Source organism: Pieris napi, chromosome 15 (genome assembly GCF_905475465.1).
Source record: "Pieris napi chromosome 15, ilPieNapi1.2, whole genome shotgun sequence".
Taxonomy (NCBI): domain Eukaryota; kingdom Metazoa; phylum Arthropoda; class Insecta; order Lepidoptera; family Pieridae; genus Pieris; species Pieris napi.
The window spans coordinates 1704435-1729623 of NC_062248.1; the positions used below are offsets into that span (position 1 = coordinate 1704435).

At 34.3% G+C, this 25189-nt stretch overlaps 1 protein-coding gene across 1 annotated transcript in view; it reads right to left on the reverse strand.

Annotated features, from left to right (window-relative positions):
• LOC125056631 (vesicular glutamate transporter 1) overlaps positions 1–24786 on the reverse strand; it is a 43139-nt gene extending 18353 nt beyond the window's left edge. Inside the window, exon 1 of the mRNA XM_047659846.1 lies at positions 24621–24786. Within this exon, the coding sequence (XP_047515802.1) occupies positions 24621–24691 (71 nt within the window). The 5' untranslated portion in view covers positions 24692–24786. The remainder of the gene's footprint in view (positions 1–24620) is intronic.
• Between the last annotated feature and the right edge of the window lie 403 nt (positions 24787–25189).

The window sequence follows — 25189 nt, forward strand, 5'->3', positions numbered from 1 at the left end:
TGGATAACGTTTTTATAAAGGAAAGAAAGTGTCATAGATAAGACAAAAACGTCGAGGCAGATTATGAAATGCCAACCTTATCACCACTATGTCCGTTGTTCTACCACCAAGCATTTTTTTTAAGTCAATATGTAGAAACAGTAACACTAAAGTATTTCCGAACCAATTCGATTTAGGGTCCTTCAAGGAAAGTGTGCACCCATTAATTTAAAAGGCCGGCAACGCACTTGCGAGCCCTCTGGAATTGAGAATGTCCATGGGCGGTATGCCAAAACATCAGATGAGCCGTTTGCCTTCTGTTTACAAAAAAAAAAAAACATTAACACACTTTGCGACCTGCTCGAACCAATGCGAGTTAAAGTCAAATGACCTTTGGCACACGAATCTTCTGATCTTCCATTGTAGATGGCTTTACTAAATATCAGACGAGCTCCTGTTTGCCATACTTCTTCAGTCTCTTTATATATAAACATTTCATTAATACAAAAGAAGACACTTTATGTTTATGGTTTTCTTATGGTACCCAAAACAACGAATAAACTTTAATCTAGTATCACTTTGATAGTAAAATATAAACGACTGAGTTAGGCTTGTTTATGAATACCGTAGACCTTTATAACTCTAACGAAAATAATTTTATGATCCATTCGGTGACATGACGAATAATACATTTATTAGGACAAGACAAAGCTCTAACCGAACCGACGATGTCGCCTTAATGAAAATGTTTATGTTAATAAACCTTCAGCCATAAACCGCATATTTGTTTCAGTGTAATTAAATGGCAACATCTTCTACTTTTACCTGTTTCATCTGTATAATTAGGCTTTTATTTCACATACGTTCCATTTAAATACATTTATCTAATATATAAAATTCTCGTGTCACAATGTTCGTTCCCATACCCCTCCGAAACGGTTCGACCGATTCTTTTGAAATTTATGCATATTCAGTTAGTCTGAGAATCGGCTACTATCTTTCAAACCCCTAAGTGATAATGGATGTTTTTATTTTTTTATGATATACAACATACATAAATACATATAACCCTTAATTTTCATCTACCCTCTACGATCAAGCCCTATTTTTTATTTGTTATTTAAGAACTTATAAACTTGAATTCTGACGTTTATATAGAGAAAAATCACAGAAAACCCTAAAAAGTTTTCATTCTGGTAAACCGAACAGTCTCTTGGGTAGCATAGCAAAATGTTCCATGTTGGTATGTACTAAAAAGGTAGGCTAGGCGTTAAGGAGAAACGAAGTTCGCGGGCGCAGATAGTATATCTATAATATCATACTCTAAATCCCACCATTTATGTGTGCACTTAGTATCAAACAAAAAATATCGTACTAGCACAACATAGCTGAAACACAAATCAAACTGGTATTACCAGATATTTTTTGTAATAACTTGACGTTACTGTAACTGTTAACTACTAGAGCGATTACTCAAATAATTTCACCATTAAAGTCAAAGTCAAATCATTTATTTCAATTAGACCAACTAAAATGGCACTTTTGAACGTCAAACAAAATACAAACAAGATTCTAGTTGCCTCTTCCAAAAGGTAGCTTCGTGTGGAGAAGAATTGGCAAGAAACTCCACACTTACTCTTTTAAAATAGGTTTACAATATTTTGTTTACATTAGTTAAATAATTATATGTGAATACAATGTACTCTTAAACTACTATACAACAAAAATTATTAGTATGCTACATTATCCCTGAACCGGGTAGTCGTTTATATTATATTAAGTTCATATCTATATATATAAAAATGAAACCCATTTTCCGTTGTCACAACATAACATGAAAACGGCTTGACCGATTTGTCTGAATCTTTTTTTATAATATCCCTTGAAGTACGAGGATGGTTCTTACGGAGAGAAAAATTAAAAAAATTCAGTAAAAATGTCAAAAAAAAACACTTTTCTATATTCCCATACAAAATGTTCGTAATAATACTTAAAAGTCAATTAATACCATATCATTAAGTTCAAGTGTTAGGGGAGGGGTTCCGGGAAGGTAAATTTTATTTTTTTTAACATAATGTATTTGTTGTCTTATCAACTTTCTTTTTTTATCTTACTAGCTAGACCGGTGTCCCGAATAGCAGAATAAGTATTTAAAAAAAATAAAGAATCGACTGTTAGGCGGTACGATGTTCGCCAGGCCAGCTAGTACAATATACATATGTAGTTAAGAATGTCAATATTAATAAAAAATTGGGTGGCTATATTTCAATTTTCTACCAGTTCCAGGCGTAAGGAGGCGAGAAGAACTGCTATAACTCGCCAAGTTTTGGTTTACACGAAAAATTTATTACAACCATTATTTTACGCCATACTTTATTTGTCATACACCAATGTCATTATTACCGCATAATATGTAAAAAACAGTAGTTAAATTAATATAAGTTTCACTTAATTATAACAAATTACCTACGAATAAAACACTAGGGTTCCCCTCCCCTCCTCCCTCCATCTTTTAGTCGATACCAACTCCGGGGAAATAAATACAGATAATCCAACTTTCTATGCAGCTGTGATACTTTTTGACATTCAACATCTTTTGTCTTCAGTCACCGTGACCACGCACGCTGTAAAGCACGCGAAACGTCGGATAAATTTAAAATTATGTTAAATAGTTGTAAATTTATAATAATACATAACTTCAATCCGGTCAAAATAGTGTTTTATTCAAATGAACCTAAGTTATGTTAATCAAAGACAATACTAAATTACCTACGTACTATCTACTGCTTTATGCTTCCTAACATTCGTAAACCTGTCACATATCTCAAAACCTGGTGCAGATTTAAGGAAATTGTATTTGCCTTATCATACGCGAAAAAGTGCCCTTACTCCTACTTCCAGTATATTTTTACAAACTCGGTATATTGACAGTACCAAGTTTTGTCTTTTAAAGAAAAAACTTTTTAACCGGATTAAAGTTATGTTTTATTATAAATTTACAATTATTTAACATAATTTTAAAATTAACCGACGTTTCGCGTGCTTTACAGCGTGCGTGGTCATTAGGGATGGGCGCGGTAGGAGTCCTTAAGGACATCGGGATCGTTGTCGTTATTGCTATTGGAAGTTACAGGAAGGCCTCAGGACCTTGACGGAGGCTAGTTCGCTAGCCTCAGCCGCTTACATTCTCGTGGGAACAACACGAGTCGAAATAACTAACATCACCGCATACACGAATTCAAATACGACCAGTCACCACTGGTAGCACCCGTTCACGAGTATGACGCATGGCCAACCATCGGCCCCCTCGCCATATTTTAGGGAGAGAGACAACCCGACGCATGGACGCCGCCACAAGCAATGACATTTAAGCGAGCATGACGACCCTTGAAATGTGGACTTGGCTACAGAAAGGAATGTTAATTGCTTCCAAGGTCCCACCGCTTACTTTACTAATACTCTGTAATTTAACCCGTCTAAAAACTGACATAGTACACCCAATATGACACGCATTCATAAACAGGAAATCAAAATTTTTGATTGACTGTTTATTTATAGCATACTAGCAAACTCGGCTAACTCCGTTTCGCCGCCAGATGGCTTCGTTTTATGTAACATTTCGTTTGGTGATCCTGCTTTTCTGTTGAAATTTTTCCTTAATCTTGCTATAAACCTCACGGAGCCCGAGACCTTTCCAACGAATGCAAAACCGTGGAAATCGGTTCGTGCGTTCTGGAGTTATAGCGTCAGGAAGGAAAACCCGACTTATTTTTATATAGTAGATTTTTAGTACTAAGTTTTTGTTCTTTTGGAAGAGTCTGTGTGACCACACTATGAATCCTCGTGTAAAATTTATGAAGTTCTTCACATTTTCCACCTTACCAAAGAGAGTGTGAGGAATTTAGGAAGCGGGAGGTCATTGACTTTATTTAGCAGTAGTGTTAATTTATGTTTTCTTTGAAATATCAAGTTGTACTTTGTTTGATGGTTAATTTCAGTGTTCTTATATTTTGTTTAACAATGTTATCTGTTTTGGCTTTGTATATTTTTTTTATAAAATGTATATGTGTAGCTGTAAGATTACTTATAGGGAATGCAACAATAAATAAGTTCAATTAATTAATTGAATAAATTCACTGAAAATAAAAAAAACAATTTTGAACCACACGTCACCCCTACATGATCCAATATAATTTGAATAATGACACTCTTCGGAGCGTTAATTTGAATTTAACTATCTTAGTTATCCAGAAAGTTAATCTCAAGTAACTTGGTGTAAGTTTGAAATTATTGCTGTTAAATTTGTATACTTGGGAATTGGGACCATTAGAACTTATCAATATTAGAAAAGTGAATATTACGAAATCCAGAAATCTATCAGCGAGTGATTGCTGTGTAAGATTCATACAATATACTAAATACATATAGTTTTTTTGTATGAATAAGTTGGTTCAGTGGTTTAGTCGTAGGTTCGAACCCCGGTTGTCAACCAAAAGACTTTTCTATGTGCGCAATTGACACTGGCTTGTACAGTGAAGTAAACCGACATGCGTTAGACCCAAAAAGGCGACATCCTGTGACACAGAAGGCTGCTCACCAGAGCGACTTAATCCTTAATAATAATAAATAAATAATAAAAATAATAAATCCTTTATTTGCCAAGATAGTGATACAAAATAAAAAAATTGAACAACAAGAAAAATCCGCACAATCAGCCATATATAAATAGGCATGCAAATGTCATAATAAGAAGCTAAGTCATTTATAAGTAATTGTCAAACTTATGTTCTAAATATTTGGCGTAGAGATGTGGGTTCCGACTGCATAAACAACGGAGAGTGTTGAGTTGTTCGGATTAATACATGGAGCTGATTTTCATCATCGGACGTCGAGGCAGAATACGAAATACCATCCGTATCACCTCGACTTCCGTCGTTCCACAACTGAGCGTTTTTAAGGAAATTTTCGCCGCGCACCACTACTATGTGGAACCATCTGCCCACTAAAGTATTTCGGAACTATGTCGACTAGGGTCCTTCAAGAAAAGAACGTACTAATTCTTAAGACCGGCAACACACTCGCCAGCCCTCTGGCATTAAGTGTGTCCATGGGCGGCGGTATCACTTAACATCAGATGAGCCTCCTGCCCGTTTGCCCCCTGTTCTATATAAAGAAAAATCACAAAGCATAATGTAACTGTACTGTACAAATCAAACGCAAAAGATAGTACTTTTGCGTGTTGTTCCCACGAGAATTTAAGTGCGTGCTCCTATTTCACCATGCCTCCTGCTGATAGAGGACAAATCTTTCTTTATAATTTAGTTTATTACTCTTAATGAGCTATTAATTACTTAAGATGTCATGTAGAACATGGTGTAATGGTTGCGCTCCTTACAAACAAAATACTGTGTAAAACAAAATACTTGGCGATTAAAAAGAGTGGCGGAGAGTTTATTGCCAGTTCTTCTCTTCCGTTCTACGCCCTTGATTTGAGAACTGGCAGTAAATTTTAAATTAGAAGCATTTAATGTTTATTTCTTTTTTGACGTTCATAAGTATAAGTGTACATAAGTTACCTATATGAATAAATGATTTTTGACTTTTGACTTTAAGACTTTTCGACTTTTATACACAATGTATAAAATATATTTACAAGACGTCTAAATGACTACCTCGTTACACGTCACCACGAAGACATCGTTAAGCAAATCCCCCGTGGTACAATGATTCCGAACACCGACCTAATTAGGTTGTGACCCAATTACCCTTTTTCACTATAAACCTGATTTATTTGCGATCAAATGATGGAACATCGATCTGCTGATAGAATGACAATTTGGTAGAATTTTCTTACGATTCGTCGGGTTTTATTTAACAAAATAAAAGCGCGGAAGACGTGACTTTTCAAGGAAGCGCCTTTAAAACAACTTACGTAACATAGTGCAATCACCAATGTATATGTCACCGTAAAATTGTAAAAACCGTTAGATTGTAATCTATCTCGCGAGATTGTAAACTGTCGAAAGATTGTGAACCTCAACGAACTGCTTACAAATTAACGTATTATTATTCGGTAGTTATATGAAATTGTTGGAAAGTAAAATTAATCTGTAATTGACCAAAGAAGTTTGAATGATAACTAAGTTAGTGTAGTACAATCTACCGAATAATAATACGTTAAATTGTAAGCAGTACGCTGAGGTTCACAATCTTTCGACAGTTTATAATCTCGCGAGATAGATTACAATCTAACGGTGTTTACAATTTTACGTTAACATATACTTTGATTTTTATGAAGATTAAGATTCTTTTTGACACTTTCAGCTGTTATTACGTTGACTATTTTGAGAGCTATTCTTAACATAATCTTATAAATTTAATTTAAAAAAAAACGTTTTATATAGTTTGTTTATTTAAACCAACATTTCCGCCAAATACACAAATTAAATATGAAGTTAGCCTTGAAATAATAGGTAACGTGAGAAAAACGTGCTTATCTATTTATAATATACTCTAAACCAGTTGTATGTATTATCAATCAAAGCCTATACATAAGAAACCATATTTTTCTTTTATATTCACACACACACACAGTGTATATGTGCGTGCTTTAACAACATGTCGATTCGTGCAAGAGGTTATAATTGATTGATTTAGTTGTAATGAGGAGCATGATGGTCGGAGCTGATGCAAAAAACTTGATAATGAAGAGCGACGAACAGTTCTTCCCCGTTCTACGTTTTTGATTTGAGGATTGCAGTTAATGCAAATTTAGTGGCATTTTATTTAATACTAGCTGGCCTGGCGAACATCGTACCGCCTAACAGTCGATTCTTTATTTTTTTTAAATACTTATTCTGCTATTCGGGACACCGGTCTAGGTAGTAAGATAAAAAAAGAAAGTTGATAATACAACAAATACATTGTCAAAAAATAAAAATTTACCTTCCCGGAACCCCTCCACTAACACTTGAACTTTATGATATGGTATTAAAGTTCAAATTGCCTTTAAATATTATTACGAATATTTTATATGGTAATATAGAAGTGTTGTTTTTAGACTTTTTCACTCAATTTTTTTAATTTTTCTCTCCGTAAGAACCACCTCTTACTTCAAGGAATATTATAAAAAAAGAATCAGACAAATCGGTCAAGCCGTTTTCATGTTATGTCGTGACAACGGAAAACGGGTTTCATTTTTATATATATGAATATTGATTGGTATTTTAATATCTTACTTACACGGGCTTATTAGCGACTTAAGTTTTAAGCTGTATATGATCATAATAAAAAAAAGACAATAATTAAAATTGTAATAAACTCGAGACCCAGTTTTCTTTTGTAACCTAACGATAGAATATACCTCACCATTGAACAGTCAGAGATTCTTCATATAATTTCACGATCGAAAAATTCTACTACTTACACAGTTTTCCCAGCCTTTAGAAAAAGTTCATTTCCCGAAGCTATCCACTTATCACTAAGCCTCAAATCCCGCTATAACTCGTAGGATTACCTACCTACAATAGAAACGAAATTAGGTCAAGATGACATTTGACGGGTACAATTCTTTACCATGGCATATATCACCACGTAATTTTTATACGAATAATTATAAATGTGCATTCTTTTGTGACAAACATCTATAAGAATGTGTTTATATAATACATCAATTACATTTTAATATAATTGCGAACTCAAGTGTATTTTGATATCGATATATAGATTATTGGAATTGGTTTTATTAAGAGAATAAAATATATTACTAGATGACCCGGTATTTTCGAATCACATATAATTGTGTCAAAACGTAATAAAGCTTTTTAATACTAATCATCTTTGGTACTGAGACTGTTCTTACCTGCCAGAAAATGATGCCGATTTATGCCGAATGTCTTAAGTATTTCCAAATTACAGGTAAATCGCTAATAAAAAAATGATCAAAATAAATCTGACTGTTCCAATAATATTTTTTTAATAATAAATAAATAAATCAATGGCGCTACAACCTTTTTAGGTCTGGGCCTCAGATTTCCGTATCTGTTTTATGATTATTTGACTAACCTAAAAGGCAAGTAGGTGAACAGCCTCTTGTGCCACGACATCGACTTTATGGGTCAAAGGCAAGCCGATTTCCTCACGATGTTTTCCTTTACTGTTCGAGCGAATGTTAAATGGGCACAAACAAAGCACAGACGAAAATCGAACCTACGTCCTCAGGGATGAGAGTCGCGCGCTGAAGCTTCTAGGCCCAACACTGATCTAATAAGTTTAGAAATAGGGAGTTCGTACTCTCGTGTTTGTATCTCACCCTATGTTTCGTGTGTCATTTGTTTCTTGATTTGACGTTGTGTGTGTCTGAAATCACTTCACGCACACATCTCTTCTCTTTGAGTCGCTAAATGCGTCTCGGAATAATACTCAATGTATTTACGTTGATACAATTGTCACTATAGAGATAGTACGCATCAGAATTACTAAAGGAAAATAGCGAACGAGGGAAAATTGTATAATCGAGGTTACGGCAGCCTTGTCCTTTTTTATCCTCTCTCTTATCTCCGCTGGATCCGTCAGAGTGGACCTGCTACAGTTGAAAGCCAGCAATTGTAGCAGGTAGTACATGACAGGGAACGTGGAAGTTTCTCATTCCGGCGGACGCTTTTGGGTAGAAGAGTGAGTATATGGTTCTTGGGTCATTGGGGTGCTTTAAATAATAGAGGATTTTATTTTTACTCTATATTAACCACTCGCGTACAAAAATATATGCAAAACAATCAAATATTAATTGCTATGTAACGAATTTGCAATTTAACAGTTGAAGAGAGAGCTTGCGCCTGGCTATACTCTCGGGGGGTAGCTCCGACGATTTAGGAAATCGCCACGCTTATAAAACTAAGAAAGCCTGAGCGAGCAAAATGTACAGCCTTGGCTCGTACACTGAGTATATATTATATTTTATTATATTACAGTAATGTTGATGGACATGTCTCCTGGTTTGATTATTGAAGAAAACCACGCCTACTTCAATAAAAGGATACATGTATGAACCACATTCTGTAATGGAATATAAACAAACAAAAGTTTACTATTAGTTTGTAGAGTGTGTGTTATATAATTGAATTTGAGGATGTTAAATTAAAACGACTAGCAAATATTTGATTATTATGTACATACGTTAATAGGAATTTAAATTCAATTCACGTTAAGGCTCTGTACGACGAGCATTAATTCAATGATTTCAGAAACAATTTAAATAAACATTCGTATATTAAATCTAAACTATTTAAGGAAAGATTATTTTAAAATGGATTCAAAAATATTAAATTTTCCAAATCCCTTCCGCAAAAACAAACATAGGAGTTCAGGCACCTCTCTTTCGAATTCTTCGCGATTTTAATGGATTAAACAGTATTTATCCGGAGCTGGATATATACGGTAGTGGGCTGATCAGCTTTAAAGAAAGCATTGTTAGGTTCCTATCTCGAACCTAATCTGCTGTTTTGCTGGTATTTTTATTTAAACTTGTCTATTTTTTTAATTTAGTTATTAAGCTTACGACATCACACACAGTACTAAATCTACTAATTATTTTACAAAATCTTACATCTAAAATATGTGACAATTAAAGTAAACATAAGTTTCACAAAAAAAAAAATAGAAATTAAAAATTAAAAAATACAATTAAAACATATACAAGATAATACAAGCACACAATAAAATAAACTAAAATTATAGAAATTCGTTGGCACTTAAAGCAGAAAAAAAAGAAAAATCATCAGCAAAACAGCGAATTAGGTTCTAGAAAGGCGGGGTGCCTGCTTTCTCTAAAACCGATCAGCCCACTACCGAATATATCCAGCTATATATGTTTTAGCAGTATATATTTTACTTATATTTTTTAATTTCTTTTTGTAACATTTATGTTTACTTAATTGTCATACATTTTAGAATAAAGAGTTTGTAACATATACCGTAGATTTAGTACTATGTATGATGTGTAAAACTTTAACAAATAAATATATTAAAAAATCACCCGCCCGAAACTTGATAGGTATTATAACAAAATTCCATGACAGATAACTGTGACCGCTCCCCTTGGGTGCTTCCGCCAGTTCTATAGTAGGTACATTTTCCAATTATTTCGCGCACGAAGACGAGAACTTGATTGCATTAAAACCGCAAGGTTACAATTTGATAAGATCTAATAAATCAGGTGATTTCTAAGCAATCCTTATTATATGCATTACTATAACAATATATCTAATTATTGGTGATTTTAATTTAATTTATAAGGATATTGATGGCTTTATAAGACTGTATTAGTAGGTAAATCATTTGTAGTTGAGGGACATCTCTCTCATCTCACATTAAATCAGTTAAATTAATATTGTCTTAGATTAACATAACCTTTACACATTTAAAGAAAAAAAGAAAGTTGCATTATTAATAATAAATACAGATAATGCAACTTTCTCTACAGCTGTGATACTTTTTGACATCCAACACCTTTTGTCTTCAGTCACCGTGACCATGCACGCTGTAAAGCACGCGAAACGTCGGATAAATTTAAAATTATGTTAAATAATTGTAAATTTATAATAATACATAACTTTAATCCGGTAAAAAGATTTTTCTTTAAACAGTTAAATTAAAATAAACTCTATCAAAGTACTAAATTTGTTATTTCCTAAACATACAGCTAACCTATAAAAGATATAACCAAATATGAAATACATAATATATACTAAAAAGGTTCAAAATCGAAATATTGTTACTAAGATAATCCACAGAATGTTAAATATACCTTATATTTATTTAAAATATTATTTGAACTTGTCCATATAACGTACTAAGCATTGTTATATAGTTTAAAAGCTACATAACTATGAACATCAATAAAATAAATCTAATTTAATTCTTTGTTTAAAAAGGAACTATTGAAATTGAAATTTTTGTATATTCGGCTAAAACACACCATGAAAACACTAGCGAATATGATACATAGGTTGACCGTAAAAGCCTGAACGAATGAAAAACTAAAATCCCAAAAGATGTTAATAAAACAAAGTTTGTATGGAGGCTACTATGGTCGTTATCGTTATTTGACCAGCTGATAAGGTTATTTGTTATTCAAACATCCCGTCGAGAAATTAGCCTAAAATTAAGCCATGTGTTCACAAGATACAAACTAATCTTGCGCACTTTCATCGCAGTGTCATCTTAAAATGTTTTGACGTGAGTTAAGTTCGGTGGCGGGTGTTGTATGGATATGTTCAGTTATATGTTAAATGAAACACTTTGTTTGAAGCTGGGTAACAACATGAGCTTATAACTATGATGACATTAGGGTTAGTGGGGTTGCGACGCTGGATTAACAAAAAACTAATTTGACTTATTGAAGAGTTCGTAAATCTAAATGACATGTATTGGATATTATCGGAAACGAGAATGTTAAATTACAATTTATGAGTGTGGTAAAAATTGAAGGGCTCATATTTGCTTATGTGCGATTGTTTACGCTTTTAATTATTCACTTAAATATGTAACTTAAGGTTACACAACTCGTGTTGAGATTAAAATAAAATAGTTTGGAAAATCCAAAAGTGCACGCCTCATAGCGGTCATTCACATTTAAAAAAAAATAATAATAAATCAATCGTTTACATTTTTATTTTTTTTATTTTTACTTCTTACTACTTACTTAATATAAAAAAAAATATATATAGTGGCGCCATAACTCTAAGGTGAGGAAAAAATATACTAAAATTCGTATTTTAGTTTTTTACAAATTATAATTAAACGACAGTACCTACTTAGAACGCTAATATTAACTAGGAATCAGCCCAGGGTATAACTTTATATAATAAGATAAAAGTATTCTGGTACGATACATTTTTCGACCAATTTCTCTTCCACATACATGGGGATCCATAAACACAGACTGACGGACGCCCAAGAATGATTGATTTTAATGTTATTATTTACTATGTTAAACAAAATAATTGTTCGTAATAAATACCATATGTGCTTGATAGATTATTTAACTCGATTTTAGTGCACTCATATTATCCTGTAAGTGTTATATTAGTGAGAAAAAAGTCATTCAAGTTTCGAAAGACTGGGTTTTGACATGTCGAGAGTAGAGCACTGCGAGGCGTGCAATAAACGTATAAAACTCGAAAATTTTAGTTTTCATTCATGTCTTATAATCTTAATCTCGAAACCCCAGTTCATGCAACCTTTTCTGCGACAACCCTTGGGTGCTACACTTTCACTCACCTCTACGCAAACGGTTATTTTTGATAACAAATTATACCATTTTTTTCTTTAAAATCTCAGGAATTTTAAGCCATTTTCTCAATTTGCTTCTTCCAACCGGGAAATATGTGCTAATTGTTCGTAAATTATGTTAATCGGTGTGCTTTTGTAACTGTTATCTAATTTAATCTTTTTTTCTTTTTTCTCACAGTTGCCTGGAGGCGAAAGAAGTAAAGAAACCGAAAGAAGTAAAGAAACCGAAAAAGAAAAGAAACCGATATGGCCGCAAGTTGCCCTCCATTTCATTTAATAATGTCAATTGTATTATATATAATTCTTCGGACCGATTTTGATGAAATTTTTTGTGTGTGTTCAAGGGGATCTGGGAATGGTTTAGATTCACAAATCAGCCCGCCATATGGCGCTGCAGTCGGTACTTTCATACTTTGCTTTGCAGGACAACGTCTGTCGGGTCCACTAGTTGTATTATATTTCTGTATGCAACGAAGTGTTCATAAATAAATATTAATAAAAAATACATATTTTCCAACGTATAGCAACCGAATAAATGTAATATTATCAATAGAAAACCGCGGATTCACGGTGTGATAACACTAGGGCATCGAGCCCGGGTTTACCCGGACCGAATAAAACCGGGTTTTCCCGGTTCTGAGGATTTCAAAAAAACCCGGGTTTAATTTTGAAAACTCGGGTTTTTCGGGTTTTTTTTAATACTTTTGTTATTGTTATTTATTATGTTTAAGCCACTTCGAATGCAATAATAAGTAAATGGAATAAAAAGACGCTTTAATAAATTATTATTTAAAACGTAAAAAGTAGCTTGGTTGCTAATAAAACAAGCCTTGCAAGTTAAATTCGCGTTCCGCGCGTCCATCTCAAAACATGATTCATAGAATGAAGTGTGGAGCAGTGGAGATGGGAGGGTGTAGCGAAGCTCGTCGCGCGTTGTGCGGGGTGTTGCCGGTGATAATTTTTTTTAATTAAAAGCTTTAATTGATTTAAAAACAGATATTGTATTTACTGATGATGACTGGAGAAATAAAGATGAGGTCCAAAAAATATTGGATGTTATTAAAACTGTCGTCGAGGCGCTATGTCGACGCGATGCAACATTACTTACAGCTGATGTTTCCCTAAAATTTTCATTGAAGAAAATGGATGAAATGAAGACACCACTAAGTAACAAAATGGCAACTGCATCGAACAAACGATACGCAAAAAAAATACTAACTCAAGCAACACTACAGTACTTGACAAATCCGGGTAAATATTTTGAGAACATTCAAAATGAACATAAAACTGTTTTTATCGGCCTACAGGTAATGAAATGCTAAATGAAATTGTTAATCTGATTAGACGCACAACCAAAAAACAAAATATACCTCTTGAAAAATTGCCAGTGCCAGACCAAGACCTGTGACAAATTGACATTCAGTTGTCTACTTCGACAAATGAAGAGGAACTGAACACACAGTTAAGTCAAGCTGTTGCTACTGATAATAATGCTTCTGAAACTGGATCAGCTTGTCCATCAGACGATTTGCTTACTACTGTGAGGGTAGGAATAGCACTCTTCGAGAATGGCGGTACAGCGAGAGCGTTCCTCTCTTTTTTTCTAAAGTGGTCAGATTGTCAGAGGTTATGTCTTAGCTATGTTTTTGTTTTTTAAATAATGTGTCAAATGCATAACTACTTTTTACTTAGTATTTTAGTTAATTATATAAAGACCTAATTACTAAGCAAACGACTGCAATTTAAATTATAGTAGAATAGAATACTAGAACTATTCGTTTCTTAATTGTTAATGCGAAGAAGAGCTTTATTAATATTAAAAATAATTGTGATACTACAAAAATGTCTTATGAAGAATTTATTTTTATTAGCTTTTAAATACAATAAGTGAATGTTACCAAAATAATTCATTTAATGTTTAAACTAATCTCTGCAAGTCTGTGATTTAAAAAAGACTAGATTACTTCCTAAGTTTTAAGATATTCTGAAGAAAAAATAAATCTTTATCACTTTTTTAAACATTAAAACTGTTTTTGTAATTTATAAAGTACTGATTCATTTATTTAAATTGTTCCTCATCCTTTATAATTTGTATTCATTGTAGGAAATCGATATATAAACGCAGATTAGTGCATTTTCTTAAAAAATCAATAAAAAGACCGAAATGCTCGAAAAAACCGGTCTACCCGGTTTTGATTACTCTTAGACCCGAAAACCCGGGTTTTCAAAATTGAACCGAGTTTCGATGCCCTAGATAACACTGACCCACTTGTTCTATAATGCGAAACGTAACGCGAAACTGCCTCTGAAACTGTCAATGCTTGATGACAAAAACTCGGCCTTACCAGTTGATGGATTTCAAATGCCGAAAAAGGTTTACGAGAATCTTTAAGGGAACGTAACGAAATACGAAACGATAAAGCATTGTACTGTGATTGGTCAATCTGAAAGACGCGTGTTTCTTATGGGATGGAGCAATTGACCATCGGTTGACTTATGACAAAGCTCGCCCATGGACTGCCTTGCCATTCAAAAATATCTGTAATTGGACTAGATGCTGGCAACAATTAAAGGTATAAATTTTTCTAACGTCATAATTATGTTCTAACACTAGATTAAAATAATAATCCAGTTGCGCTAAAACCTTATCTTGGGCGATTGATTGTACCTATCCGTTTTTTTATTATTTTCATTTCTCAGTAGGTGATCAACTTTCTGTGTCTGACACATGTCGTTGATTGGGGCATGGGGTTGAGACGTGGGGGCCATTCAAGTTTTTTTTTATAGAACAGGGGGCAAACGGGCAGGAGGCTCACCTGATGTTAAGTGATACCACCGCCCATGGACACTCTCAATGCCAGAGGGCTCGCGAGTGCGTTGCCGGCCTTTCAAGTATTAAGTAAGCACTATAGGGGGGAGGGTATGTGTCATTTTCTTTTGGTGATTACGTCAACAGTAATTATTTACTTTTTTACACATGTTACCCACACATTTTTGTGGATTTCTACAAAAAATTAATACGTTTATGTAGTATTATTTTTGAGAGCTGCTTACTTTTGCTGACAAGAGTTGAAGGAGGGGGGGAGTTAAATTCCAGTAGATATGCTTACGTAATACTTGAACGGCCCCATGTAGGTTTGCTTACGATGTATATCTTAGGAGCATTTGATAATTGCGCAATAGAATGAAAAATTCATCCGTGCAACGCCGTGATACGAACGTTTGTTTTCAGTATTAGGATCGCACGTTTTAGTCATAGCCCTCTCTAAGTAGAATTAATAAAAAATAACAATGTATGAAAATGTATATTTTATAATACAACAATTAAGCGAGCATTAGTGCATTAGACCGCCGCGGACGTGGGAACGTCCGGTTTTGAAATATAGCTTCCTCAATCTTATCGTGGTCAACAAAGCAAAACGAATATAGTAGCGAAACACAATTAAAATAGTTTCGGAGGGGACGAAAGGGGAAATCTTTCTGTACTGTATTACAAAGAAACAAGTATTTGAAACAATTTTCAGTATTGATTCCTTCTCTTTGTATTACATTTCAATATAACGGACGCTGCCATTTAAAAAGCGACCTTTAGTTATTCCAATAAGGTTAAATTTTGTAGTTCGACATAAGGCCTGTATTCTCTTTGATTAGTGCGAGTGCAAGTGATTAGTAATTGAGGATGGCTTAGTGCAGGTGTGTAGTGCAAGTAGTGTCCAATTATTGTTTAGTGGCTCTATTAAGTAAATTCAGTTGTCAATAGTTTGGCAGGCACGCTGCGAGTGAGGGGAAGGGAGGGCGCACGCGACGTCACTACTCGCAGTTCACTCGTAAACAAATAGAACACGCTTCTAATCACTTTACTACGCAGGCAACTAATCACCTGCACTAATCAGTCGCTGTCCACACTAGTTTTCTCCTAATCACTAATCACCTGCACTAATTTAGATGGTCCCCAGATGTTAAATGAGATGAGATGCCCTCCAATAGGCCGCTATTGGAGGGCATGCTTTTCCAGGAGATGCCTATTTACCGATTTGATTGGTATTATATGTATATTCCTTTGATTTAAATAATGTATATTCCAACTTGGGACTAGTTCAAGTTTTTTTCTTTCAAGCCTTAATATTTTTATTACTTTTATAGTATTAAAAACGAATACGAAAAGATAATCTATAGGCTACCGTGTTTAACCACTGCACGGAAGTCGAAATAATCGTTAGTATTTAGTAGAAACTCAAGGCATTTAGAAGAAATGCAAATGATAATTACTACCAATCTTGCTGTCAAGTAGCTAATTACGTAGATAGTATTTACTCTCACATGTAAAGAATATTAATGTAAATATTAAAATATATAACAATGGTTTATTCAAGAGTTTAATCTATTATTCATACGAACATTCGACATCTGCGTCTATTTGCATTAACTTTCGCATTACGAAGATTACTTCCAGATTCCAGAGAAGGGTACTTCAACCATTTCACCTGTACGGCTCTGTTGCCTTAGGTCTTTTGATGCATATCCTACGTACTTTTCTATATTTATGTATTAGCACATATGTGTTACGGCCTACGACCCTGTCCTTATGGGGTAGGGCGGGATCCAACCAAAGAGTGTTTTAGTGGAGGAGGAGGTTCATCTGATGTTAAGTGATACCGCCCTTTATAATTTAGTTTTTTTTTTAATATTTGGTATTTAATGCCACTTATATTATAAAATTTTGAGCAGTTATAGCTTCAGTGTGCGACTCTCATCCCTCAGCTCGTAGGTTCGATCCCCGGCTATGCACCAATGGACTGTCTGTGTGCGAATTTAACTCTCGTTTGTTCGGTGAAGGAAATCATCGTGAGGATGGTTTCCTCACGATGATTGATTGCATGCCTTAAACCCAAAAAGTCGACGTTCTGTGTCAGGCACCGAAAGATGATCACCTACTTGCCTATTAGATTGAGAAATGATCATGAAACAGATACAGAAATCTAAGGTCTGACCTAAAATTGTTGTAGCGCCACTGATTTATTTTATGCCGTTAGGAGATTTGGGTATTTTTTATCTATTATCAATTATTTTATTCACGTCACCTGATACCAGCAATCTACATCATTACACCCAACTCTCCACAGACAGCAATCATGTTATATAAGTACAAGATTTAAATGTTGAATTCACCGAGAGCATTGACCTGAGCATTTCGTAACAACCAAGACAAAACATCTTACGTAGCAAAATAATGCTAGCTCGTAATATAAAATAAAGTTATAGTTTTAGGAATAAGAATATATATATATAATTTACTATGGAACGTAGATTTGATAAACTCGTAGTATGAAGTATTTCTTGATATAGTCAAAGTAAACATCATTTATTCATTCAGGTAACACAATGTACACTTATGAACGTCAATAAAGAAATACATATAAGTTGCTAAATGCTTCTACTTTTACATTTACTGCCAGTTCTCAAATCAAGGGCGTAGAACGGACGGAAGAACTGGCAATAAATTCTCCGCCACTCTTTTTAATCGCCAAGTTTTATGTTTTACACAATGTTTGTAAGGAGCTGCAACCATTACGCCATGTTATACATATATATATGTGTGTGTTTATATGTATTTATGTATAGTTACCTAACAAGTAAACTTATTATTTTAAATTAATTTTCTAAGAAATTTCCCTTGCCAATACTGTTTGCCGAGGTTATTTAGTATAATATAATATTTTTTTAAATGACATCAAACATTTAATTTCCCCTATCATTACGTAAACAAAGAATGCACACTCAAGTTTTTTGTTATCACTTCATTATGCATTGTTACTTTTAATTTAAAAATCGATGTTATTATCTGAAGAATACAATAGCAATCAATAAGGAAGCATTTTACTTCAGTTTAATTAACAAAATTTCTTAGCCAACACCTGTGCCAGCCTTCTGAGTTGACCACAAACCGGAAACAATTAACGCCGGGAAGCGAATCCAGAATTTCCGAGTTACATGCTACTCTCGAGGTTTCGTTTATCGACACCACAGATCTAAGGCTTAGATTCTGAAACGAGACTTTTTTTATGTAATAACACAAACGGGTAGAAGTCTCACCTGATGTTAATTAATACCGCCGCTCATGGACACTCACATTGCCAGAAGGCTCGCAAGTGCGTTGCCGGACTTTATAGAGACTCTCCGCATTATTAAATCGCTTGTTAGTTGTTACCGATAAGGCCGTCCGTTGCCTAATAACGTGTGTAACCTGCTTTACTTATATTTATTTTTAACAATAAATAAATCGATTATTTGCAAAGAAAGTTATAAATTCAGGAACTATCATTGAGGAACTCAAAACGATTTTTTTCTATATCTCATGGAATAATCAAATCAATTATTTCGGTCGCTAATTTGTAGCTTGATAGGAAAGTGTACCATTGATCACTGTCCGAAAGAGATTACTTTTGTGGACGGCAAAGAGATTGCTTATACAATATTTACACTAAGAATACTTACAAATGTAAAAACAATGGAACTGCATTAGAAACCCAATGTTATAATAAATAATAATAAAAATCCAATGGCGCTAATAACCCACATGGGTCATTTCTTTTTAAAGTATGTGATCAACCTGTAGATTTCCCCCAAATGCTTGCCTTCACTGCAGGAGCAGGTTTCCTTTCCATTCCATTGGTTATGGAACATATCACGGCTGTGAAAACGGGTTGAGAGTCGCACGCGTGACACAAATTTACAACACTGCTCTACTAACTTGTACCGAGAATTTATCTACCCACAAAATATATAAAAAAATCTTGCATCAACCCCTGGTCCCGGCCCGGCTTTTGTATCGTAAGTAGAAAGTTTCTAGGTCGCCATATTTATCACCCTAAAGATATTTATAAATTTAGTTTCATTTATATTCTCTCGCACCCAAGGGCCGCATAACATGTTTGGTTTGACGAATACAATAATAACTAAGCGGCTTTCGCTGTGATACTTCTGAATATTTATTCCACGATATAAATTTAATTAATAATAATCAGATTTTTTGCAGCAAATTAATATTTAAAAAGGTTTCATGAACTAATTGCTATAAGTATTATTATTGGTCTTGGGTGTTTAAATATGTATTTATATGTCTGTATATCCGTTACCTAGTACCCATAACACAAGCTTCACCAGCTTAGCATGGGACTCGGTCAATTGGTGTGAATTGTCTTTAAAAAATAAATAAAAAAAAAGTACTTAAAAGTAAATTGTATGTGTAATAGTTACTACTATTGTTGAATACGTTCATTATATTCAATAAATAATTATATATCAGGAAGTACTTAAAATATTTTTCGACCTTGCTATATGTATAAAAAGGCGTTAGCGAATTGAGCAGCGGTTCAAAGGTGTAAATAACTTTAAAGTTTTTGTTTAGTTGTCCATAAAAATATCTTATGTTCATAAAACATTCATTGATATGCCAATTTATTCATTTTTGTGATGTCATAAATCTTTGAAGATACTAAGAATTAAGGTTTTCAGTCCGAAAAAAAAACCGATTAACTTAGGATTCCTCGTTTTTGTATTAAACCATTACTTTCAGCAGATCCTTCCTAGGTTTAAACCCTGCTATTCCTAGGGTATGTAAGTTAAATATATAAATTTTCTACCAAATAATTCCACCTCTCTTACACACAGTTTTGCACAGCAATTTTTTTATGGGCGCATAGTCATTTATTTATTGTTTTTGTTGTCGTTAATTTATCTAAGAATCCCTCCACCGTATGCGACAAAGTACTCACAATAGTTCCATGTGCCTCGTACGAACTCGAATTATCTGCATAATTCACCAATGTGTCTGGTTTTATCTATGACACTAATTATGAGGATATTGATATTTTCCCTCACCAAAGAGGATTTGAGGGAATATTTGAAGAGGCGGGAGGATTCATTGAAATATTAAGTATTGATTGTCGTAAGTGTTGTGTTTTATAATATGTATGTGAGCTGTAAGATTACTAATAAATAATTATGTTAGTTAGCATAGCATAGCATGCTGCGTTTGTTAAAGAGTGTCCAATGAGTTTTTATTGTAACTTTCGTGTGTTTCTAGATTTTATGTTATTGTAATGCTCGTTGGCAAACCATTTTTAAAATCTATATATATATAATGAAAATGGTCTTCGTTTGAGGCTCAATCACGCCTAAACCACTGATCGTATCGACATGAAACTACCACCATTCGATGCGAAATTTTTCCTAGATTATGTCTATTTATTTATTAAATTCCAACGTTCCTTCATTTTTTTATTGCTGTTTTACTTTTATGAAAATTTATCCATACGGACTTCACCGCGGAAACATTCGGGGAGGCTTCCTAGAACCTCTAAACGTCAACATCTGTTAAAAACTCGATTTTCGAAATATTTCAATTTTCTTAGCGGGAAGTTAAAAAGAAGAATAATAAAAATATGAAAATAAAATAAAATAATGAAACATAAAATTTATTTTAATTCGTCCAGCAAAGCGGGCGCGAAACGGCTAGTAATACATATATTACTTATTACTAAGTATATTGGCTAGTTATAAATAATTAAATATACTTAATAAGATTTAATTATTCTCATAAGAATCGGTCTATATTTCAATTTATTTATTCATATTAAACTTCAAACATTAACTAAATTCTCAATTACGCCGGCTATCAATAGGGTTTATTATTATTAATATTAAATAAATCTTTGTTTTTAATTTATTTAATTATTATTAATTAAATACTTAAGATGTCATGTGGAACATGTAATGGTTACAGCTCCTTCCAATCATTGTGTAAAACATAAAACTTGGCGATTAAAAAGAGTGGCAGAGAGTTTATTGCCAGTTCTTCTCTTCCGTCCTACGCCCTCGATTTGAGAACTGGCAGTAAATGTAAGATTAGAAGCATTTAATAAATATTTCTTTTTTGACGTTCATAAGTGTACATTGTGTTTTAACCTATACGAATAAATGATTTTTGATTTGTTTTGATTTTACATACATATATCACCTATGAGACCCAAGCAGTCATTGCAGATCAATTAAAATTGATCCTACATATTTATAAATATTCTATGTGTATTGCGAGAATAATATACAGTGTTAACTCGATGTAACGTCTCTCGATTTAACGACAGACTCCCTAATGCGTCGAAATCCCTCGGCTTTGGTTGGTTTAGCTTGTGTTCCATACAATGATACACTCTACGTAGCATTACACCCACCCTCAATAACGACAACAATTAAATACTAAACAGTACTTTTTAAGTTGCCGAAATTAGTTAAAACTGCGGAGCTGTGTACGCTGTTGTGTCGCTTTATTGTCCTAGCGAGAAATAAACTCGACTGTCGGTACTCGTCATATACTGGTACAGTACAAAAACGACAGACAACGCAATAGCGTTCAAATACGAATTGTTTTTATGTAATTTCTAACACTAGTCTGAAATAAACTTTCTTTTCTAATACAGATTTTTCTCAACTCAACTCAACTCTTTGTAACGTCAAAATAGGCACAGTCCCTTGGGTGTCGTTATATAGAGTTTACACTGTATAGCTATATTTTCCTATAAGGACATTGAAATGTAGGAATTTCAATGGACATTCTGAATGTGAGAATTACAATTTCACAATGAAAAGCTCGGAATAGAATGTTGTTATTGCAAGTTGTCGACCTTGGGTCATAGTTCCTTGTTTGATCCTTCTTTGTGTACAAATTTAAAATTACGAATAATTATGAATTTCCATTTATAAATACAATCAAAATCTGTTATCACGACATCGAAGGGACTACTCATATTTGGTCGTAAAAACCGATAGTCGTAACAGCCGATGATGTTGTGATTAAGTACCTAATACAATAGAATTCAGCCGGGATCTTTGATTTTGGTCAATATAACCGGTATGTTGTTCTAAACGATGTCGTCGTAAACGGTTTTGACTGTATTATAGTCTGTTTATAACGACAATTGGACACTAGCAGGTGCGCTTCGATCTTTAAAATATGGTACGGTATATTAGCAAATGGCTTATATCAGTTGGTTCGCGAGTGCGTTGTTGACATTATAATTAATATAATTAATAAGGACACTAAAACACCTATTTTAAGATTAAAACATCATCAGTATTTAGTCTATATTAATGTACATAATACCAACATATGACTCATTATTTTTTTAAAGTAAATTTCTAGTAATTAAAATTAATTGCTGCAAATCGTATTAGCAATGCGTTGATTTATGTGCTGTAAAATCTCTGTTTTGATAATTTTAATTGCTTCTAGTAAACAACAAATCTAAGGGTTATCGTCCACAAGAACAAAAGCAGACAATAAGGGTCCCCGCACATGGGCCACCGGCCACAACCACAAAACGCCGCTTCTGGCATATTTCCTGTAATTTTCATACATTTTATGGACTCGCCGCACACGGTTGGCGCCGGTGGCGGCCACACGCTACAAATCGTCGCAGCTTGCTTCTTGTGGCTCGCACCGGCCACTAAACGCCGACACAAAAAGCCGCCACACGCCACTCGCGCGTTTCCGCGCCCCTCTCTCCCTTACCTCAGTTAACGTAGTAGTTTGTGTTTCATATAGGTAGATAAATATGGATATAGAATTATTTATATCAGAGATACAATCCCGTCCTGCGATTTGGGATTCAAAAAGTGATAGTTTTAGTAATAGAGGAGAAAAAGTGAAGGCCTGGGAAGAAATCTCGTGTTACTGGCCAGCCTGTATTTTGTATATTTTCGAGTCCCACTATTTTCAAAGTGTGACGAAAATTGTAACCATCCCTTTTGCGAATAAAGTTGTGCAAAATGCAACAAGATTTCACAATGTCTTCTGAGAAATGAACAGAAGTGTTTAATAGGCGATGTAATATTCTCCATTTGTTTGCTAGTACGCCGAAGGTACACTCAATGCAATGTCTGGCACGGCTTAACCTATAATTGAAAACTTTTTTGTCTAAGTCCAAATATTGTCCAGAATATGGCCTCATCATATTTTCACTGAGGCCAAATGCTTCATCATGTATAGTTCAATGGTTGTCGATTACCGACCTGTCGTGGTGACGGGATATTTAATGTCTTTCTGTGTATCCAATAACTATGGTTTCGTCTTCTACGACGACGTCTTTATATCAAAAGTAGCGCAATTAAACCTTCTTCGTCAGAGTCCATTATGATACTGCAGGCAAGGGTTAAAAAAAGTAGCAGCCACCGACCGCAAGTGTCGACCACCGGCCACAAGTGGCTGTCGCGCGCTTCAGCTACGTTTGTAGCCGCTTCTAGCTTCTCGTGGCGGCGTTTGTGGCTGTGGCGTGTGGCCCGTGTGCGGCGACAGTAAGATATTCTTGGATTCTTGGATTAAGGGTATTGAGAAACTTGACGTGTGACTCGTATCAAGAACGTAATGCATACAGAAATCTCATGAAGCAGATCTCTCTCAGAATCTGTCATGGATTTTTACACACGAGAAGTGTATTCGTATGTTTAGTAAAGTTTGAAGTAAGTACAACATAAGCGGAAATATCATTAACAGCTCTGTCTAAGTTAAAATATTTAGTAAATAATTATGAACTAAATATCAAAAGTATGATTCACGGTTCAATATGTAAAATTATTATTATTAATATATCTTTAGACTATTATTTATGTGTGAATCTGAGAACGGCGATGAGTGGAAAGGTTCTCCCGATTTCCCATTATAAGTTTTCTTAAATATTAAAATCTATTAGTTTAGTAACTTTGAAGGATGCGTCATGATACAAGTACAATGTACATATATAAAAAGTTCACATTAAATTGTTATATCTCGGTCAATTTCACCTGTTATCAACACTCCGTCAGTTCTGAATTGTGTAATGCACACTCACTACTGTATGTACATATATAATATATTTATTCATAAAAAGTTACACTTTCATTTTTTTTTATAGAACACAGGGCAAACGGGCAGAAGGCTTACCTGATGTTAAGTGATATCGCCGCCCATGGACACTCAATGCCAGAGGGCTCGCGAGTGCGTTGCCGGCCTTTTAAGAATTGGTACGCTCTTTTCTAGAACAACCCTAAGTCGAATTGGTTCGGAAATACTTCAGTGGGCAGCTGGTTCCTCAAAGCCACGCGCGGCAAAAACTGCCTTAAAAAATGCTCAGTTGTGGAACGACGGACGTCGAGGAGATACGGGATCGTGATTCGATCGAGATCGTCGATGTGATAAACCATGCCTCGCAAAAACAGCAATGTTCCAAAACTTGTTCCTTTCAAACCCTCGCCACATATACACTAGAAATCGATTTCTAAAAACGTAATCCGATACGAAATAATTCTGAACATACCTTTCAGTTGAATTGTAAAACATAGCAGCTTGTCGTTTCAAATCATCTGTCACCGCATTGTCTTCATTCATTGTTACACACAATTTATTTACGATTATTTCACAAACACTGGACGGCAAGTCTTTCGTCGCCCGCGCCACCTAACAACTGTCGAGTGTCGAATGAATGTGCACGCACGCGATTTTCCCCCCTCGGCCCGCTATGTTATAATAACATACCTGCAATGGCTCAACCGGTTTGTTGACAAAAAATATTCAAGTTATATGTTACTTATCGTGGCATTTCTTTTCCAAATTTAATACGTATTATTGAGACAAATTGGGCTATTCTGTTGTCGTGTTTAAAGGCCGATTTACATTATCTTAGTGTTTAGGAGAGTGCTTTAGTACAACTTGAAAGGCAAGTTCTTTAGCGTAGCGTTTACTAAAGCAAGTAGCGTTTACTTGTTTCAACTAAAGTACTATCCTAAAGCACTCTCCTAAACACTAAGATAATGTAAATCGGCCTTTATAGTGTGATTTGAGGACCTCCACCTTTGAACTTCCTCCACGGCGCGGCGTAGAGGTTAG